General features: G+C 56.3%; 2 protein-coding genes across 2 annotated transcripts; one reads left to right on the top strand and one right to left on the bottom strand.

Moving 5' to 3' along the window:
* Positions 1–9,515: 9,515 nt before the first annotated feature.
* LOC120390974 (microtubule-associated proteins 1A/1B light chain 3C-like) lies at positions 9,516–13,915 on the bottom strand. Its single transcript, XM_039514115.1, has 4 exons — positions 13,797–13,915; positions 13,632–13,687; positions 12,915–13,021; positions 9,516–10,224 (listed from the first exon to the last, which is right to left on the bottom strand). Exons 1-4 carry the CDS (start codon positions 13,852–13,854, stop codon positions 10,029–10,031), a joined length of 417 nt encoding a protein of 138 aa, XP_039370049.1. The 5' UTR covers positions 13,855–13,915; the 3' UTR covers positions 9,516–10,028.
* Positions 13,916–14,498: 583 nt separating this feature from the next.
* LOC120391246 (collagen alpha-1(III) chain-like) lies at positions 14,499–18,531 on the top strand. Its single transcript, XM_039514725.1, has 2 exons — positions 14,499–14,557; positions 16,908–18,531. The coding sequence occupies exons 1-2, from the start codon at positions 14,499–14,501 to the stop codon at positions 18,529–18,531; spliced, it is 1,683 nt and encodes a 560-aa protein (XP_039370659.1).
* The last annotated feature ends 1,159 nt before the right edge of the window (positions 18,532–19,690 follow it).

Raw genomic sequence — 19,690 nt, 5'->3', positions numbered from 1 at the left:
CAGTGCAAGATAGTACCCCACCATCCCAATAAAGGCCTGGACCTGCTTCTTGGTTTGGGGAGCGGGCCAGTCTCTGATCACCTCCACCTTGGCTGGTTCCGGCTTTAGGCAGCCGCTCCCCACCCGATGGCCCAGGTAAGATACTTCCGCCATCCCCACCTTGCACTTCTCAGCCTTTACGGTTAACCCAGCCTCTCGGAGTTGGTCCAGCACTTGTCTAACCTGGGACACGTGGTCCTCCCAGGTCTGGCTGAAGACGCAGATGTCGTCAATATACGCCACAGCAAAACTCTCCATCCCCCTCAGTAGCTGATCCACCAGGTGCTGGAAGGTGGCCGGTGCTCCCTTGAGGCCGAAGGGCAGGGTCAGAAACTCATAGAGCCCCAAGGGGGTGATGAAGGCCGATTTCAGCCTGGCATCTGCGTCCAGCGGCACTTGCCAGTAGCCCTTTGTAAGATCCATGGTGGTGAGGTACCGAGCGCCTCCCAGCTTGTCCAGGAGCTCGTCAGGCCTGGGCATGGAGTAGGCATCAGATACAGTGATGGCATTGAGCTTTCGATAGTCCACACAGAACCGGATTGACCCGTCCTTCTTGGGGACCAGCACCACTGGGGAGGCCCAAGGGCTGGCGGACGGCTGGATCACCCCCAAGGCCAGCATGTCCCTGACCTCTCTTTCTAGGTCCTGGGCAGGTTTCCTGATGACCCGAAAAGGGGAGCATCTTATAGGGGTGTGTGACCCGGTCTCCACCCGGTGGACAGTCAAATTAGTGCGTCCAGGCTGGTTAGAAAACAGCTGTCGGTATAGATACAGCACCCCTCTGATCTCAGCGTGCTGGGTCGGGGTCAGCTGATCAGAGAGGGGAATCGCCTCCAGGGGGGACCCAGCCTTTGTCCCAGGGAATAGATCCACTAAAGGGTCATCTCCCTGCTCCTCCCAATGTCCACACACGGCCAACACCACATTCCCCCTGTCATAGTATGGCTTCATCATATTCACATGGTACAGCCGGCGGTGGTGCGCCCGGTTCGACAGCTCCACCACATAGTTTACCTCATTTAGTTGCTTGACAACCTTGAAGGGCCCTTCCCAGGCGGCCTGGAGTTTGTTCTTTCTCACGGGGATGAGAACCATCACTTGATCCCCGGTGGCGAAGGCGCGGGCCCGCGCCGTGCGGTCATACCAGACCTTCTGCTTCCTGACTGAGGCCCAGTGCTGCAGGCAGCTGCACAGAAGGGTGGGTGGCAATACCATACGGGATAGCTCAGTGTGGGGGGAGGGATAGCTCAGTGGTTTGAGCATTGGCCTGCTAAACCAAGGGCTGTGAGTTCAAACCTTGAGGAGGCCACTTAGGGATCTGGGGCAAAAAATTGGTCCTGCTAGTGAAGGCAGGGGCTGGACTCGATGACCTTTCGAGGTCCCTTCCAGTTCTAGGAGATTGATTGGTATATTGGATTGGCTTTGCATTCTCTCTCAGCCTCTGCCTTTGCAGGGTGTCTGGGGAATAGCATGGCAGGGTCTGCAGGGGTCGTAGTGAATTGCAGAAGCGGCAGCAGAGCATTGCCAGTCGCTCCTGAGAGAGGAGGGAACACGGCATGACCATACTGGAGCAGAGCCCCCCCCGCAAGGCCCAGCTAGCCCAGCCTCCTGTCTACAGCAGCGGCCAGCACCAGATACTGCAGAGGAAGGAGGAAGGAGCTCTGCAGGTGTGAGATGATTTGTCCCCAGGAAGGTCTCAGCCTTGTCTGGTCAGTGCTTGAATGATGAGGAAAAGGTGGTGGGGGGGGGTGCTTAATGAAAGCAGATACGTATTTAAGAAAAAGAACAAGGCTTATCCCCCTCGCTCCCCCCAGCACTGTGAATACGACAGAAGTGAGGTAGCCTCTAGGGGACCCACGGGACGCAGCAGGGAGCAGGGCGGACTGACCTGGGAATGTGTCTAGTTACTGGGACTGTCTGCACTGGGGGTGGGAGAGCAGGTGAGAGTTACCTGAGCCAGGAGGGAGGTGGGGCCAGGTGACACCTTTGCCCGAGGAGCTGGACAAAGGGGGGGGGGAGCTGGGGGAAGGGGGGAGAGGCTAGAGGGGGTTTTGCTTTCAGTTTTGGGCGGGGTGGTGAAATGCAGGGAACCCCAAAGCTGGGGTCTAAGCTCCCTACCCCCCACAGAAAGACTTGACTGAGGGTTGTACCTACAAGCTCTGCTCGGGACTGTGTTCCTTTCATCCAATAAACCTTCTGTGTTACTGGCTGGCTGAGAGTCCCGGGGAATCGCAGGAAGAGGGGTGCAGGGCCCTGACTTCCCCCACTCCATGACAACCCGGCCCTTCCAAACTGCCCCTGTAATTCGAACATTGGGTTTGATGCCTTCCCACTGGCTGAACAAAGGCTGTGGACAGAAATCTGGAGCTCCTCAAGCCAGACCTGCTCTGCTTTAATGTCCACCCACGTGCCCAGCAAGGACAGACGGGTTCTCCCACAATCCACTGTGAAAAAAATCATGGAGCGGCTCGGCTTGCTGCAGCAGTAAGAACCGTGGAGGGAGGAGGGGTCCGGAAGTCTGAGCACCTCTCCTGAGTGAGTCTAACGCCTGCGGGGACGCAGGGCATTGCAGCCACTTGAGTATTATTTTGCAGAGTGGCTGCACGCATTAACTCGACACAAGTCGCTCTAGTGCAGATAACTTCAGCTAACTCTGCAGGGAAGATGCACCTTTCAGTAGACAGGAATCAGCCTGAAGCATGATGGGAGAGCATCTCAATGGGGGTTTTTTCCTTTGGACTTCTTGATGTACAGGGACAAGTGAATTGCAAATAGCAAGGAGTGGGGCGGGATGGAAAGAGACGAGCTTGAGTAGCAAGCGCTGGAGGAAGGATTTGAAAAGTGTGGAGAACAAATGAACCACTCTGGAAATTCATAAAGGCAAATTTGAGATGAGGGGCTGACTTGAATGCACCCACCCCCACACACCAACCCCCATTGCCTCACAGATGATTTCCCACGGCAAATTCATTGAAGATCCAACTTGCTTGGAATGGATGAATTGCCACTTCTTGAGGCAACCAAACAGCATTATTCAGCCTCTGATTGAGACTTCTTGCAGGCGACTGAAGGAACCCATCCTTCTTCAGTGGACAGGTGTGGGGTGCACAAAGGGAAGGCTGGGATCCGCAGGTGAGCAGCGCTGCAGGAGAAAGCAGAAGCTGGACTCCTCCTTGCTTTTGACTGCTCCCTTGAGACATAGAAGCTTTATGGTAAATGTGTTTTGCTGGCCCTGTGAATGGCTCATGAGGAATGTGCTTTCATCTAGTAAATGCCAGCTCCATTTATCCTCCCACTCCTCAGCTGTACGAGTAGATTGATGGATTGCAATTTCCCCGCCGCCTGCAGTGCTCGGCGCTTTCATTCATGGCCAGGCGCCCTCAGAACGCTGCCCAGGTTCACCCTGGGAGGAATAAATCACAGTGTGTGAGAATGGGCTGGTGTGTGGCTGAATATTATGGAGAGAGCCGGGCAGAGGCGCACGGGGGTGGGCCAGTGGGTGAAGCAAAGGCCTTGATTAATTGTATGGACCCAGGAAAGGAGCAGCCGGCTGCCCTTGTGGGACTCAGCTAAGCTGCAGGAAAGCAGGGTTCAGGGCCTGATTCTGCTGCCGATGCCCTGAGTGGCAAGTCACTTAGACCTGCGCCCCTACGCTCAGCTCATGTGGTGATCCGGGGGAAGGACCCTGGCCTGGGAATCAAAGGAAAAGCTGGGTTCTGTTCCTGGCTCTGCCAGTGACCTTGGGCGTATCGTTTCCCATGGGCTGCCCAGCCTGGAGGGCCTGTGGGTAGCCCCAGAGCAGTAGGGCCCGAGCTCAGCTGCACCGGGGTCCCATTGCGCTGGGCATGAAGGGGTTTCTAGCTACGTGTCGGGTGCGTCGGGGCTGACCACACATTACCCTGGGCTGACACCACAGAATGGTTTGGGGAGCTAGTAATGAACTGGCTTTGACCAGCCGACCTGGCTTGCAGGCGCTTGGCGGGATAAACAAGTGAGGAGATCAGGAAGGCCTGAGGCTGTGAAGTGTGGGAATAGAAAACGGCAGCGCCTCCTGCCAGAGCCTCTTGTGGGTGAACGTCCCCCGCCCCCGTTAGAAGGAGGTGATGATTTAAAGCAGCTGTGAGAATTGCTTTAGACGAACAGTCTCACCTGCAGACCCTGGCCTTGTGGGTGCCCAGGAACTCCCCGTGCTGGAGCAGTGCCTGCTACGAGCCCTCGAGGACAAGGCAGGAGGGGCCGGGACTGTCTGTAGCAGAAGGGGCGCAAGCATTGACTCTTGCTTGCTTGCTTGCTGGAAGGCACGTATTAAGTAACGCGTGAAGGCTGGGAGGCTTCTTATACTTTGGCAATAAAACGGGATATACTTATGCACCTGGCGTGGCTTCTCTGATTGTATCCGAGCCCCCGGACGGGACCAACAGCGTGTGATACAGATGGTGAAATTCCCCCATGGGTAAAATGTCGGTAACAAACTTCCCTGCGTCACAGGAGCGAGAGGAGGCAAGCTGTGGCTGGAGGCTGGAGGTGCATACAGGGCCGACGAGACGGGGGGAAGCCGGTACCAATTACCAGGGCCCGGCGGTCCAGAAGGGGGCCCAGGGCCCGGCTTCCCCGGCTTCATCGGCCCTGTTTAGCCAGTCCACCCAACCCGCTCTCAGCGGCCCTGGGCACATACACGCCCACTCATGACAGCCTCTTCCGTATTCAGTGAGGCTTCAGAGGCAGGGGGGCAGCTGCCGGCGGCTGACAGGCTCAATGTACAGTTATGAAAACCCAGCACAAGGAGGTGCCTGAGCATGCACCAGCAATCGCGGAGCATTGTCAGGATGATGGACAAAAATCCTCGGGGCAACGGAGCCCAGGTGAGGGGCCACCTGGGGGTGCAGTGGAAATATCTGACCACCATAAAGAGGGACAGTCCATGGCCACGCCCCAGAGAGCACAGCTAATGGGGCTACCAGGCCACACTGCAAACATTTCTCACACAAACACCCCCCCCGCCCCGAGAAATTAAATCCTGCATGATCTATAATTAGAAATGCAGCATCTGCCCCCGGTTTACTGAATGGACTCGTTGTGACGGTGCCCCCACAAGGCTTTATGGAAATATGCTTATGAATGTATATATGACATAACTAGAATATTGTTATGCTACATATGCCATGTAACATGTCTCTGTAAAGGTGCTGATCTACTGAATCTATTAATCCTGTTTGTAGGCATGTGTCATGTTTGTATCCCAAGTTATGAATATTGGCCAGGTACCTGCTCGATTTCTAAGTAGCCGTAGTAAAGCATTTGGTCAGCTTCGTGAGAAGGGAATGTGCAAGTTAAGTGCCCAGTCCAGAAACACTTAAGGGACAATGGATCTTGGCAGGCTCCAATCCACATAAGAAGTCTTCCTGAGGAGGTTCAAAGTAGCATGTGAGCAATGGCTGCCTGTAAAGACTGAGAGTCCTGCATGGACATGTGGCTTTCCCAGGTGACTCCAAAACTCCATCTTGGAGCTGGACTTTGTATAGGAGAGAGGAGGGGGTCTCCCCCCACAAGAGAAAGTCTATTTAAGCCCATGGGAGACCCCTCCATTTTGTCTTCAGCTGGCTAAAGAGATAGATAGCCTCTCCACCCCCCAGGATACTTGAAAGAAACTGGAACAAAGGACAGTATCTACAGGGGGGTGAGTGATAGCGGGACCCAGACTAGAAGGAGACTAGTCTGTAAAAGGAAGCTCGCTGGGTGAAGTTTTTATCTGTACTCAGTTTTCTTACTGTATTAAACTCAGACTTGTGTGTTTTATTTTACTTGGTAATTCACTTTGTTCTGTCTGCTATTACTTGGAACCACTTAGATCCTGCTTTCTGTATTTAATAAAATCACTTTTTACTTATTAATTAACCCAGAGTCTGTATTAATACCTGGGGGGGAGCAAACAGCTGTGCATATCTCTCTATCAGTGTTACAGAGGGTGAACAATTTATGAGTGTACCCTGTATTAGCTGTATAAGCTTTATACAGGGTAAAACGGATTTATCTGGGGTTTGGACCCCATTGGGAGTTGGGCATCTGAGTGTTAAAGACAGGAACACTTTTGTAAGTTGCTTTCAGTTAAGTCTGCAGCTTTGGGGCACGTGGTTCAGACCCTGGGTCTGTGTTGGAGCAGACTGGCGCGTCTGGCTCAGCAAGACAGGGTGCTGGAGTCCCAGGCTGGCAAGGAAAGCAGGGGCAGAAGTAGTCTTGGCACATCAATTGGCAGCTCCAGGGGGGTTTCTGTGATCCAGCCCATCACACTCGTGACCTGCATGGTGATTTACCAGCCAAGCTGCAAGGAGCTCTCCACATTCAGCAATAACTAGAGCTGAGCAACTAACTATTATTCTGGGTCACTGACCCAACCGAAACATTTGACAGGTTTCAGAGTAGCAGCCGTGTTAGTCTGTATCCGCAAAAAAAACAGGAGTACTTGTGGCACCTTAAAGACTAACAAATTTATTTAAGCATGAGCTTTCGTGAGCTACAGCTCACTTCTTCGGATGCATAGAATGGAACACACAGACAGGGGATATTTATACATACAGAGAACATGAAAAGGTGGAAGTATGCCTACCAACAGGCAGAGTCATTGACAATCGTTTGGGGGTGAGGGAAATGGGTTTTTTTCATTTTTGAACTGTGATGAAGTGAGGGGTTTTCTTTGGTTTTCCAGTGGGTTGCAAGCAGAGGGGGTGGGACTCAGTGTCCCTGGGTGTTACTGGTTTAACGAGGTGAGGGGAGAGGGAGTTTGTTGTTACAGAGGACCGGAGAGGGAACTCGGGACCCCGGCCGAAAGCCTGGAGGATGGAGACCCCAGCGACTGGTGACCTGGTGCCCTGGTGACTCAGCTGAGGAGTCGCAGCCGGTTCTGGCCAGTGGGAGGACAATGGGCTGCGGGGAGAGGACCCCGGTGACCTGACCAGTCAGTTCCAGCCAGAGGGGGCCAGAGGAGGGCTGAGAGGAGAGGAGACCCAGGCCTGCCTGTTTCCCTGGAGAGAAGCCAATGGACAGAGGGGGCTTGGGGCCGGGGATGTCGGAGGCCCAGCTGGGAAGCAGGGGGGCTCGGGGCTGGAGAGGGGGAGCAGGCAGAGCCCCCCTGGATGCAGGGAGACTGGGATGTGCTGGGCTGAGGGAGGCCAGGCCTGAGGCCCTGAGAGTTTCCTGTGCTGTGTTCAATTCTCAATAAACCCTCCTGTTTTATGCTGGCTGAGAGTCACTCCGGTCTAGAGAACAGGGCGCAGGGGGACATCATCTCCTTCGGGTGGTGGAGGCCCGGGGGGTGCAGAGCGAGGGGACTCCCTGAGGGGGCCCACGGCAGAGACAGACGTGCTGAGGCTCAGAGAGGTGCGGCTCCAGGAGGTGGAGGGGCCTGACCCCGAGAGAGTGGACCCCCGAGAAGGGCTGTCGCACTGATAGGGGCACCCCCCACGGACCGCAAGGGGCCACGAGTGGGCACGATCTACGAGTCCGTGACATGAAATTTAACTCTTTTTAAAATAAAATTGAATTACAATTAGTCATTGTCAGGATGACAATTAATCATTTGAGATCAAATAATCCAAATGTTTCCTTAGAAAATGTCAAAATGAAACATGGATTTTATTTTTTTTTAAACCAAGACAATTCAGCAGATGCAACACAAATTTGCAAAATGTCTTGGTCGATCTGAATCTGCATTTTGTGGCCAAAAACGAGCTTTGGCTGAACCATTTCACCCCGCGGTGGCTCTAGCCAGGTGCGGGGTTCTGTGGGCTAAGGGAATTTGGACCGGGCTGTGCAATTCCGTCTTTTGTTAGGAGAGAGGATCTACTCCACATGGAACGTTTCTGCAAACTGGGACTGGACACAGAGGTGCCAGGTGCCTGGGGACCTGTCACTGACTGAATATTCTCTTGCCTTGAAAGCAGAATGGAACTAGTCAGCACAATAGGTCTCTTCCTGTCTCCTGCACCTCCCTCGCCTATTTCTAGAGCTGCCATCACCCAGACCTCTGGACTGTTGTCTCCACAGCTCCTGAGACAGGAGGATTTTATAAAGACCAGCAGCACCTGTGCAATGCTCTGACCTCCTGCATTAGAGCAGGTCAGAGAATCCCACACCGCGACTTCTGCATGGAGCCCAGGCACGTTGGGGCTGAACATGAAAAGAGAGACTGCAAGTGAGCAAGGACCCACATCATCTCTGGGGAAGCTGCCCCAGTCCTTCCTGCTCAAAGTCAGTGTCTTCCCAGCTTGAATTCTTCTGGTTTCAGCTCCCAGCTCGTGTCTTGTCACAGCTTTGCCTGCTAGATTAAGGAGACCTCTAACCCCAGGGAGCCTGTTCGGAGGCCCGTGGTAGCAATCAGGCTTCTGCAACACTGCAGCTACACTCTGCCCCGGGGACACAGAACTGCTGGGATCCCTCCGTCTGCACCACTATTTTTCCCCTCCTGCCACTATCTCAGTGACTGACTGTACCGAGAAACACTCCGCCTCACTGGCCATGGACTTCTCTCCTTGAGCAGGAAAGCCACACTTAACTTTTCCCTGCATTTCACACTGGAGCTAGACCCCCCCCCGCTCCTGCTTTAACAGCTTACACCACAGGCTCATTTGCTAGAGTAATATTTATGAATGTTTTTAACATTGAAGTACATGGAATATTTAGCCAAAGGGCTTTATTGCAATGGAAACCTTAAATATTGAAGAGGCGTGTCACAGTATCACTGTCAGCTCGGGAAACATTTATATCCGACTCATAACACAACCTAAGATTTAGTGTGGCCAGTCTGTGCTGCAAGTTCAGGTACATGCACTCGCTGGAGCCTGCCAGAGGCAGAACACGGGCTGGCCTGTGTTCAGGTCTCATCTTCCACCTTAGCTCTGGTGAGTTTCCCTGAACCTCTATGGGAAGAGAAAGATTCTCCAGCTCCCTGTCTCCCCTTGACACCTTTGCACTGTTTCACCTTTTTATGCTAGGCACCAACTCCCCCCCCCTCCCTCTGCAAAGACGGGCACCAGCCGTGTCTCTTCTCATGCAGCCCACAGGGGACTGCGAGTTAGCAGCTGGGCATGCCGCACACTGAGGGCAGGGGCTTAGTTCTCCCTTGTCCTGCCCCTCATGCAGCCAGAGGCTAGTGCAGAGCAGGCACTGGATGCTGCTCTGATGCCCCCTTGCATGGAGAACCAGCACTGCTGCCCACGGAGGCGACAGTTACATTGTGGGCAGGCAGCAGAGTCCCCCTGGTAGACCCCAGGCCTAGGGCTCTGTTCCCAGCTCTGTCACTGACCTGGGTGTGACCTTGGGCAAGTCCCTTCCTCACTGGGCTTGTTTCCCCCTCTCACCCTTTGCAGGCTGACTAGGCACATTACGGCCCCTAGCACAGTAGGACCCTACTGGCCTACTAGGTTATCGACCCAGCCCTGCCCCCATCTTTGGGACAAGCCCCAGTAAATGATCAGAGTAAATCACATTTCGATTGCTTTATTCCAAGGACTCAAACTTAAAAACAGGAGACGTTACAGATAATAGATGTGAAGCTTAAAAATCCCAGCCGTGGAACCCCGGTACATCAATCCCTGTTACAGGAGCAGACTTGCTAAAACTAAACTTAAGTTTCCAGTGCTGCTAACCAGAACATCCAGCAGTGAAATCCTTTAAAAAGGGAGAGGAATAGGCCTGTTAAGAGAATAACCTTGCAGCGGATCAGAGTAATAGGATGTGGTTCTGGCATTAAAAACATTTCATAGCTTTAGTCACAAGTTATTCTTCTAACAGGCATCTGTTCAGAGAGACTCAAGTCCCCAATGCTGTGGCAGGAGAGTGATCCTGCTAGCAGCTCCTGGACTTTCATGCTCTCCTCCTCTGTCCCCACACAGCACTTTAATTAAAAATTAGGTTAAGAAAGAGGTTTTCAGCCCCTGCCGTTGTTTGCATCACAAGATAAACCAACGACAGAGACCAGCTGGCAACAGGCAGGTTCATGACTGAGTCACCACAGGGCCATGCATGCGGCAGCAGCCGAACATCTCCTGGGAAGCGTAGGTTACGTAGAGAAAGCCGTCCTCATCCTTGTGGTCGCGGTACATCTCCCCCATGCTCATGCTCATGCTCGGCAGGCCCTTGTCATTGACTAGCAGGTAGAAGGCCTGGGTCGCGGTCAGGGACATGCGAGTTCTGGGGGTTGAAGGAGATTTTCAGAGGCTGTTAGATAAGGAGACTCACAACGGTTCCAAGGAGCGTGAATTGCAGCATTTGGCACCTGGAGTTACTGATGTCAGTGATTGTCACCAGCTGCTGTACACACAGGATGGACCCTGCCCAAGAGACCTTGGCATCCGAGTACAAGATGGAACAGGTGAATGAAGCAGTTAAAGGCTCTCGATCACTATGCAATGTCTCTGGCTCTCCCGAGTCACCAAGCCTCAACACTGAATGCATGTGAGGGAGGAAGAGTCATCTCCATGAGACAGGAAACTGAGGCTAAGTGATGCACCCAAGGCATCCAGGGAAGTCAGTGGCAGAGCAGAAAGTTGACCCCCCCCCCGCCCCCTCCAGCTCTCCCAAGTCCCAGGCTAGCACCCATAACCCCTGCTCTGCTCTTCCTCTGTGTGTTCTCAGAGTCTGCACAGAGCATCATTCAAAGAGGTAGTCACCACTCCCTTGCACACATGCTGCGCTGGTTATCGTAGGGTTGGCTTGCATGCATGCCGTTCGCATTGGTTAATGCTACTGGAGCGTTTATAGTTAACAACGTTCTCCTGACACAGAAGCCCAGTGGTAGTTCACGCGTCTGCATCCGCAGCTCTTATCATAATGTGTGTCAGACCTGATGCCCGCGTGTTAGGTGCAATGTCACATACTAACAGTGAACACCCCACCCCATGACTTTTGGGACCAGCTATGTACAGTGCTAGAATTGCTCTCAAAGTCTCTCTGGCAAGACATGCCACGCCCAGTCTGCCTAGGCAATGGAATGTGTATTTGCTTGTTGGACCTGCCATCAACCTAGCGAATGAGGCAGACGGCCTCGGAGTAGCATCATGGGGGAGGAAGCTGCAGGAATTAGTGTGGTGTCAGTTCCCTGGTGAGAACAGCAAGCTGGGCTCCCAGGAGGGCTTCCTGGCTCTTGAAGCAGGGTCAGGGACCTTTGGGAACTGAGAGGAAAGGCCATTTGGCCTCCTTCACGGGAAGGGACCAAAGGAACCAAGCACTTGCCACTGTTATTCCATATCCTTGGCATCACTTAAACAAAAGAGACGGGGATTAAGGGACTGATTTTACTTTTGCTATAAACCAATTTAGTCCTTTGATGAAAGCAGAGTGTTTGTTAACCCCAGCTAAGTCCATGAACTGCGGTACCGTCTCTTCACTAACTTAGTAAAAAAGAACAGGAGTTCTTGTGGCACCTTCGAGACTAACAAATGTATTTGAGCATAAATGTGTTAGTCTCAAAGGTGCCACAAGTCCTCCTGTTCTTTTTGCGGATACAGACTAACACGGCTGCTACTCTGTAACTTAGTAACGCGTTTAAGAGTTGAGCGCAGGGGCTGGTGGATGCTACAGGGCAGATGGGGAGGGGGGCAGAAGGGGAAACACCAGGAGAGTGTCAGGGTCACCCTGCATGGAGCAGCTGGGCATCGAAGCCAGGGTGCAGCTTGTGTGCTGGCTGTCTGCCACAGCAGCACAGCATTTAAGGCACCCAGCAAGAACCCTGCAGCATCACAGCACCACACAGACATCTTGTACTGCGCACGGCCAGGGAAACATTCTGCCTCTTGACAGCCTCCGTGATGCCACTTTGAGCAGGAAAGCGGAAATGCCAGCCCCAAACACATGGAGTAGCACAGTGAGCTGCTGCCTCGGCCTGTGGTGGGGGGTGGTGATGGGCTGCGGTTTTCCATTAGCTTCCCCTCCCCCCCCCCCCCATCTTTTGTTATTCCATCCCATCTCACTGATTAGTGCAACCCCAAGACATCTGTACTAAGCCGGCTTGGAAAAGAGTTATTCGGCATCTCAGAGGAGGGCTGTCTGTCTTGTTAAGCCTGGCAAGTTTGGTAGGTCTGGTCTCTGTTAGAGGGAGTTTCTTTGATCAGGTGTAATGCTGCTAATTAGCACTCTGAGCCTCTCCGACATCACTAACCACTGTTGGCAGCAGCTACAGCTTGTTTGCATCACTGCTAATTGCCTGTCTCTAATCAGCTAGTCACCTGTGCCTGCTTGCAACTTCAAACAGATCATTCAAATGAAGCAGCAGAAAAGCCAAGCAGCAAGGAGGCCATTCTCAGCCTCCCCTCCCAGCAAACAGCAGGGGAGTCTTTACAGCCGCAGCCCCTCCCCATCAGGGGAAAAGGTGCCCTGTCTGTTACACCAATTGCCCTGGTGGCTTGTCAAGCTTGTCTGGTTTCACCAGTGCAAACCCTGAATGCAGATGCACTTTGAGTTCAAGCCTCACTCACCTGTGGTTGCCAACTCTGACTGAAGCTGTTCTGGGAGATTCCCCCTCTCCCCACCCCCAACAGGACAAGGTCATTTCCTTAAAATAGCCTATTAAAGTCTCCTGGTTTGCCTTCACCAGGAGATGGATGCTGATTCTGGGAGACTCCAGGCCAATCAACCCAACAGTCACCCTGGTTCCCAAATTAAGCTAGACAGGTTTAAGGGTGAAAATGCTTCTGCATTAGGGGTTTGCATTGATGCAACCAGTTCAGACAAACTGATTTTGTTAGACTGGTGCAGCTTTTCCAATGTGAACAAGCCCTTTATATTTTAAAAAGCATGTGAGGGAAAAGAGATGGGACTTGCCCTTTCCCCAGACCTGGATCACATGAAAGAGCGAACCCTCCCCCTGGGCGCTCATTCCTTACCGCAGGGTGATCACAAACTGAGACATGGACGAGTCCTGGGAAACCAGAAACTTGGTCCTATCCAACAGAGGCAGCTGCTTCTCCTTTCGGTAACGCTCCACCACCACCTGGAGCCAGAGACGAGAGACAGGTCAGAGCAGGACCTAGGGCATTTGCAGACGGGCTTTCCCTGTCTCCGAGGCACAGAGCCCACAGGGCCACCTGAGACTGGAAACACCTCTTCTGAGGGTCTCATTTGCACCATTGCCAAGCCTCAGCAGCCAACTCAGGCCCTGGTAGTTATAAAGGACGGTTGAGGGTTTTATTTGCTGGATGGTTTGAGCCTGTAAAGGTCTCATTTTCAGGCTTCCCCAAGCCACCAGGCTTAGAAGTTTAAACAAACACAACTTTCCTCCCAGGCTCATGGGGAAACTATCACACAACCCACAGCAAACTCATGGGAGTCAGCCACGCTGCCTTCACAGTGCAGAATTTGTCCTTCATCTGCAGGTCTCACTGGATGTCAGTCACTTCGTCCATTCAATTTCACAGCCCATGTCTCCTGTGCTGGCCTGAGGCGACAGTGCCTGGTGTGCAGAGACCAGGGTATGTTTGTGTGGGGGAGGAAGCCTGAGTGGGGGCAGGAGAACCACCCATAGCTGTGGGCCGTGAGTTCTGTTAGTGAAGCTCAAGAAGAGTTAAACTCCCCCAGGACAGACAGAGTGAGAGGAACTTTACCGGGATCTTGGTGGGGTACTTCGCCCGGATTTCAGTTGCTTCCCGCATCCTACTGGCTGCAACAAGAGAAACAGACACTTCTGTATGGGGGCCAGGCCTGGGCCTCCACCCCAGCTCTCTTCCCCCCCCCCCTTCGCTTTTCTCCCCAATCACCCCTACATTTACCCAGGCTCTTCCTCTGCTTGAAAGAGCGACTGTGGCTATTGCTTTGGCAGCGCAGCATCTTCTGGAGGAGGAAGGTTGAGGTTTCCACCACCCTCGGGACTCGCCCTGCAGATCCCTGTAACCGGTGATGGGAGTAGAAACTACCTGGGCCCCTGATATAGCCCCACCCGCCCGCCCACATGCTCAGGTGGGGGCGGAGCCAGCCCCGAGGCCACTGGCTCCCTGTAAGCCTCCATCCAGGGTCCCGGAGCCGGCGCTAGGCAGAAGCAGGCTAAGCAATTGCTTAGGGCCCCACGCAGCTCGGGGGGGGGGGATTTGCTTTATATGACATATTGGGGGGGGGGGCCCGCGGGTTAGCAGGGCCTCTGGCTGCACCATGCCAGTGCAGGGCGAGGGTGAGACACCCAGGGAAAGCTCCGCTGTGCACCTGGGCCGTGTCTGCATGAGGGGTAGCTGCTCCATCGGGCTCGTCACACCAATGCACAATTCCCTTCTCCAGCTGGGGCCCAACACAGGCGGCCAGGGATGGTTTGGAAGCACTCCAAGGGCAGGGTTCAGGGAGCCCCAGCCCAGCTGCAGTGGTGCTCGCTCCTGCTCCAGACAGAGCCAAGCGCTACCCCCTGCGAGATGAACTGGGTTCGAGCCAGGCTGTCCCAGTGCAAACAGCGGCTCTGCCTGTCAGTGCTCAGGGTCTGGCCCGGAATGGGGATGCCAGTGACTGAATTCAAGGCCAATTCCCGGGGGAGGCTGCAGAGCCAGATGTACGTCAGCTCCCAGCCAGAGCCCAGCTCACCGGTGACGTCGGAGGGGTGGCTGTGGGGTTCAGGCCCTTTGCTGCAGCCAATTACTGGCTCTGCCCTAGACGCCTCGTTCGCCCTTGGGCCAGTCGCTAGACGCCCGGGTGTAATAGTCCTTCTGGTGCATGTTCAGGCTTTGCAAGGGTCTGGCCAGCCCACCTGAGGCCCTGTCCCCTGAGATCCCTGGAACGGTAATGACACAGGAGCTGTTGTGCTTGGAAGCGTAGCGGGCAGCCAGCCACTCGTCACAGGCCGACTCCCCATGGACTCACTGCAGCCAGGGCCAGTGCAAGGATGTTTCGTGCCCTAGGTGAAACTTCCACCTTGCACCCTCCCCCCCCGTGCCCCCGCCCTGAGCCCCCCCACCGGCAGCTCCCCCTCTGCCCTGAGGCGCCCCGTGGCAGCTCCTCCCCCGCCCTGAGCCCCCCCACCGGCAGCCCCCCCCCCTCCGCCCTGAGGCGCCCCCCGTGGCAGCTCCTCCCCTGCCCTGAGCCCCCCCAACGGCAGCTCCCCCCCCTCCGCCCTGAGGCGCCCCGTGGCAGCTCCTCCCGCCCTGAGCCCCCAACGGCAGCTCCCACCCTCCGCCCTGAGGCACCCCCCCGCCCCAGCTCACCCCTGCTCTGCGCACGAGCGCGAGCACGCCGTCCCTGCTTCACTTCTCCCGCCTGCCAGGCTTGCGGTGCCAATCAGCTTAGGTGCCGCAAGCCTGGGAGGCAGGAGAAGTGAAGCAGCGACGGCGTGCTCGGGGAGGAGGCGGGGCAGGGGTGAGCTGGGGTGGGGAGTTCCCCTGCATGCTGCCCCCCACCCCTTACTTGCTGCAGGCGGCCCTCCCCACACTCCCCTGCCCAGGTCCCTCCTCCTAAATGCTGGTGGCAACCAGGGCAGCCGAAGATCCGGCCGCCGCGGTCGCTGCCAAAGAAAATGGCGCCCCCCAAATGCCAGCGCCCTAGGTCGCCTACATGGTTGCACCGGCCCTGACTGCAGCCCAGCAAGGCTATTTCCCAGCATTACAGCTGGCGGCCAGGCTGCCGTGTTCAAAGCACGACTGACCTCATCCTTCTCTATTGTTTGCATCTTTTGTTCATTGCATTTCACAAGTCCCCTCCTCCACGGCCTCATTGCCACCATCAAACCAACATGTGCGTCCGCCGGCGCCTCGGACGCCTGGCTACGCCAGAGCACGGCCCGTGGTTCGCCCTTTCACCGTCTCTGAGCGGGGACACCCAGACATGCACCTGACGCAGCGAAAGGCAGGGGCGGCGGCAGGGCTTGGTGGGAGCAAGAGGCTGAGCGGGAGGGGCGCGTGACTACTGAACGTGGTTTGTCTTTTCTGGCATAAGAAACATGATGGGAGTTTTGATCAGGCTTTGGCTGCGTAATTAAAAGGCCCCTGGGGCCAGCAATGTTCCAGCAGAGCCGTGCCAGGTGTGGCTGTGGAGAGCAAGGGCTCAGGCAGTGTCACGGCTCATAGGAGGAGTGGGGAGCGGCGACAGATCTGTAGCAGGTGACTCCCACCAGAGCAGGAGTCCCCAACCCATGACTGTCTATGAGGAGCCGTGGGGCCGCACCCACCCTCCCCAGGGCACTGTGTGCAGGCATTTGCATGTGTACAAAGTGGGCGCATTCATTACAGGCCTGATTCCCCGCTCCGTCACCATGGCTTTACCCTGACAACGATGCAGCAGCTCTGGACTCATACTGCCGTTAGCACACACGCCACTCTGCCCTGACTGGCAACAGCCATTTGCTCTCCCTGGAATTCCAGTCCTGAGCTTGAGGGGCACCGCAGAGCTGTGGGGAGGGAGGAGCTCGGGGCTGGGATAACAGGGGGCTGCGGGTCGGGAGTGAGGTTATACACCCCGTAAACACCTCAGGGAGGGGTTGGACTAACCGTGTCTGCCATCCAATGTTACTGCACTGTGTGTCGGCATCTGTCCAGCGTGATGCTGACCGACCATATCGCTTATTGACCGGGAGAGAGAGAATGCGAAGGTGGGGGTCCCCCAGGGAACTTGCGTTCAGTAATTTAAAGCATTTTATAAAACAATTTGTCCCCAAATCGATCAAAAGAGAGAGAGAGAGTTCGGACGACGACATCCCTCCGACAACACACATTCATTAAAAGAGAGGATAAAAAATTGATAGAAAATACAAAGTTAAAGTCGCCCCCAGAGAAAGCAGAGGAGAGGAGGATCCGTCTGACACAGTCTTCAGCAGTGTCTCCCCCCTCGGGAACTTTACGCTTTGTGCAGGCGTGTGGATAGACAAAGTGCAGGCCCCCTGCCAGAGACGCCATCCGGGGGCCCCCTGCCAGAGACGCCATCCGGGGGCCCCCTGCCAGAGACGCCATCTGGGGGTCCCCTGGCAGAGACGCCATCCGGGGGCCCCCTGCCAGAGACGCCATCCGGGGGTCCCCTGGCAGAGACACTATCCGGGGGTCCCCTGGCAGAGACGCCATTTGGGGGTCCCCTGCCAGAGATGCCATTCAGGGGCTCCCTGCCAGAGACGCCATCCGGGGGCCCCCTGCCAGAGACGCCATCCGGGGGGCTCCCTGCCAGAGACGCCATCCGGGGGTCCCCTGCCAGAGACGCCATCCGGGGGGCTCCCTGCCAGAGACGCCATTCGGGGGTCCCCTGCCAGAGACGCCATCCGGGAGCCCCCTGCCAGAGACGCCATCCGGGGGTCCCCTGCCAGAGACGCCATCCGGGGGCCCCCTGCCAGAGACGCCATCCGGGGGCCCCCTGCCAGAGACGCCATCCGGGAGCCCCCTGGCAGAGACGCCATCCGGGGGTCCCCTGGCAGAGACGCCATCCGGGAGCCCCCTGCCAGAGACGCCATCTGGGGGCCCCCTGCCAGAGACGCCATTCGGGGGTCCCCTGCCAGAGATGCCATTCGGGGGTCCCCTGCCAGAGACGCCATCCGGGAGCCCCCTGGCAGAGACGCCATCCGGGGGCCCCCTGCCAGAGACGCCATCCGGGAGCCCCCTGGCAGAGACGCCATCCGGGAGCCCCCTGCCAGAGACGCCATTCGGGGGCCCCCTGCCAGAGACGCCATCCGGGGGGCCCCCTGGCAGAGACGCCATCCGGGGGCCCCCTGCCAGAGACGCCATCCGGGAGCCCCCTGGCAGAGACGCCATCCGGGAGCCCCCTGCCAGAGACGCCATTCGGGGGTCCCCTGCCAGAGACGCCATCCGGGGGTCCCCTGCCAGAGACGCCATCCGGGAGCCCCCTGGCAGAGACGCCATCCGGGAGCCCCCTGGCAGAGACGCCATCCGGGGGCCCCCTGCCAGAGACGCCATCCGGGGGTCCCCTGCCAGAGACACTATCCGGGAGCCCCCTGGCAGAGACGCCATCCGGGAGCCCCCTGGCAGAGACACTATCCGGGAGCCCCCTGGCAGAGACGCCATCCGGGGGTCCCCTGCCAGAGATGCCATCCGGGAGCCCCCTGGCAGAGACGCCATTCAGGGGCTCCCTGCCAGAGACGCCATCCGGGGGTCCCCTGCCAGAGACGCGATCTGGGGGTCCCCTGCCAGAGATGCTGTCTGGGGGCCCCCTGCCAGAGACGCCATTCGGGGGTCCCCTGCCAGAGACACTATCCGGGGGCCCCCTGCCAGAGATGCCATCCAGGAGCCCCCTGCCAGAGACACTATCTGGGGGTCCCCTGCCAGAGACGCCATCCGGGGGCTCCCTGGCAGAGACACCATCCGGGGGCTCCCTGCCAGAGACGCCATTTGGGGGCCACCTGCCAGAGACACCATTTGGGGGTCCCCTGCCAGAGACGCCATTTGGGGGCCACCTGCCAGAGACACTATCTGGGGGCCCCCTGCCAGAGACGCCATTCGGGGGTCCCCTGCCAGAGATGCCATTTGGGGGCCACCTGCCAGAGACACTATCTGGGGGTCCCCTGCCAGAGATGCCGTCCGGGGGCCCCCTGCCTGACATGCTGCAGGTTAACGCCCAGTCCTGAGAGATGTGCAAAGTTGTTGTTATGGTGGTGCCTGGAGGCCACAACCAATATGGAAGCCCCAGTGCCTGGGCACTGCATGGAACCAGGCCAAGGACTCAGGTTCAGTGCAGAGTTAATTTGAGCGTTGGCCCTACTGGAGTCCTGTCCACACACAACCACCCTGGACTCGAGTGCGGTGGTGCTTTAACTGCCAGTTGGGAGCTGCAGGCTACGGCTCGTCAGCTGCACACACCCACGCTGTGCAGCTCCGGTTTTATTTCATGGTGTGATGCTCTCTTCCAAGCTCGCCTTCTCTTCAGGCACGAGAGAGCCTGTGAGGCAGTGCCTGCCCCAAAGCCCTTACAGCCTAAGCAGGCAAAGGGGCAGGGGAGGGATTTGGGCAACGTCACCCCCAGGGTTAGTGGCAGACATGGGAATAGAACCCAGGCCTCAAATGTCAGGCCAAGTAGGCCATGCTCTGCAAGGTGGATTAACATCCCTCACCCCGGGCCTCACTCTTGCTTGCGCCCTCCAGAATGCAAGTGTTAGGGACCCCCTGGAGCGTTCGTGCTGAGGGCAGTGGGGTTTACAATCCCCGTTCCGAGCTCCTGGCCATGCTGTGAAACGCTAATGCTGTCTTTGTCCCAAACACGTTAACACCTCCCCCACCCTGTCTAATCTGCGTGTGCACCAGAGTTATTGCTTTTGAAGCTGTTACATTCCCCGTTTAATTTGAAGGACTTTCGCCCCGCATGGAACCCATGAGAGCAGCACAAATGACGCCGGTAATGAAACCGCACGGCAGATTAGATAATAATTGATGGTTAGAGGCGATTATTGCAGCCAGCATGCCGCATGGCAATCACTCTCCCTAGGAGTCGCCGCTTGGCAGGTGGGGTGAGATCGCTGATTGCGTTCATGTGTGCAGAGGAAGTCAGAGTTTGGTGACTTTCCCTTCCTTGCTGGGGTTTCAGGTTTACCTGCCTGGGATTTGCTCTGGCCAATGCAGCACCCTCCTTCTTGGCCTCGGGGAGATGGCCACAGAGACTGGTGATGAGACGTTTATTTCTGCAGCACCGCCTGGAAAGCAGTGAAGCGACAAAAGGGCCCGATTGTGGGGCCCGGCCGCTTATGTCATTGTTAAAACCAGAG

Source organism: Mauremys reevesii, linkage group 25, assembly GCF_016161935.1.
Source record: "Mauremys reevesii isolate NIE-2019 linkage group 25, ASM1616193v1, whole genome shotgun sequence".
NCBI lineage: Eukaryota > Metazoa > Chordata > Testudines > Geoemydidae > Mauremys > Mauremys reevesii.
This window is presented reverse-complemented; position numbering and strand designations above follow the sequence as displayed.

Bases quoted from the DNA above. Each gene is read 5' to 3' on its own strand.
- LOC120391246 (XM_039514725.1), top strand. From the start codon at position 14,499: ATGGGGATGCCAGTGACTGAATTCAAGGCCAATTCCCGGGGGAGGCTG. The intron at 14,558-16,907 runs GTACGTCAGCTC...GCCCCCTGCCAG, and splicing joins GGGAGGCTGCAGAGCCAGAT to AGACGCCATCCGGGGGCCCC.
- LOC120390974 (XM_039514115.1), bottom strand. From the start codon at position 13,854: ATGCTGCGCTGCCAAAGCAATAGCCACAGTCGCTCTTTCAAGCAGAGG. The intron at 13,022-13,631 runs GTAAAGTTCCTC...CTCTGGCTCCAG, and splicing joins AGTACCCCACCAAGATCCCG to GTGGTGGTGGAGCGTTACCG. The intron at 10,225-12,914 runs GTAAGGAATGAG...TTCAACCCCCAG, and splicing joins CAGTTTGTGATCACCCTGCG to AACTCGCATGTCCCTGACCG.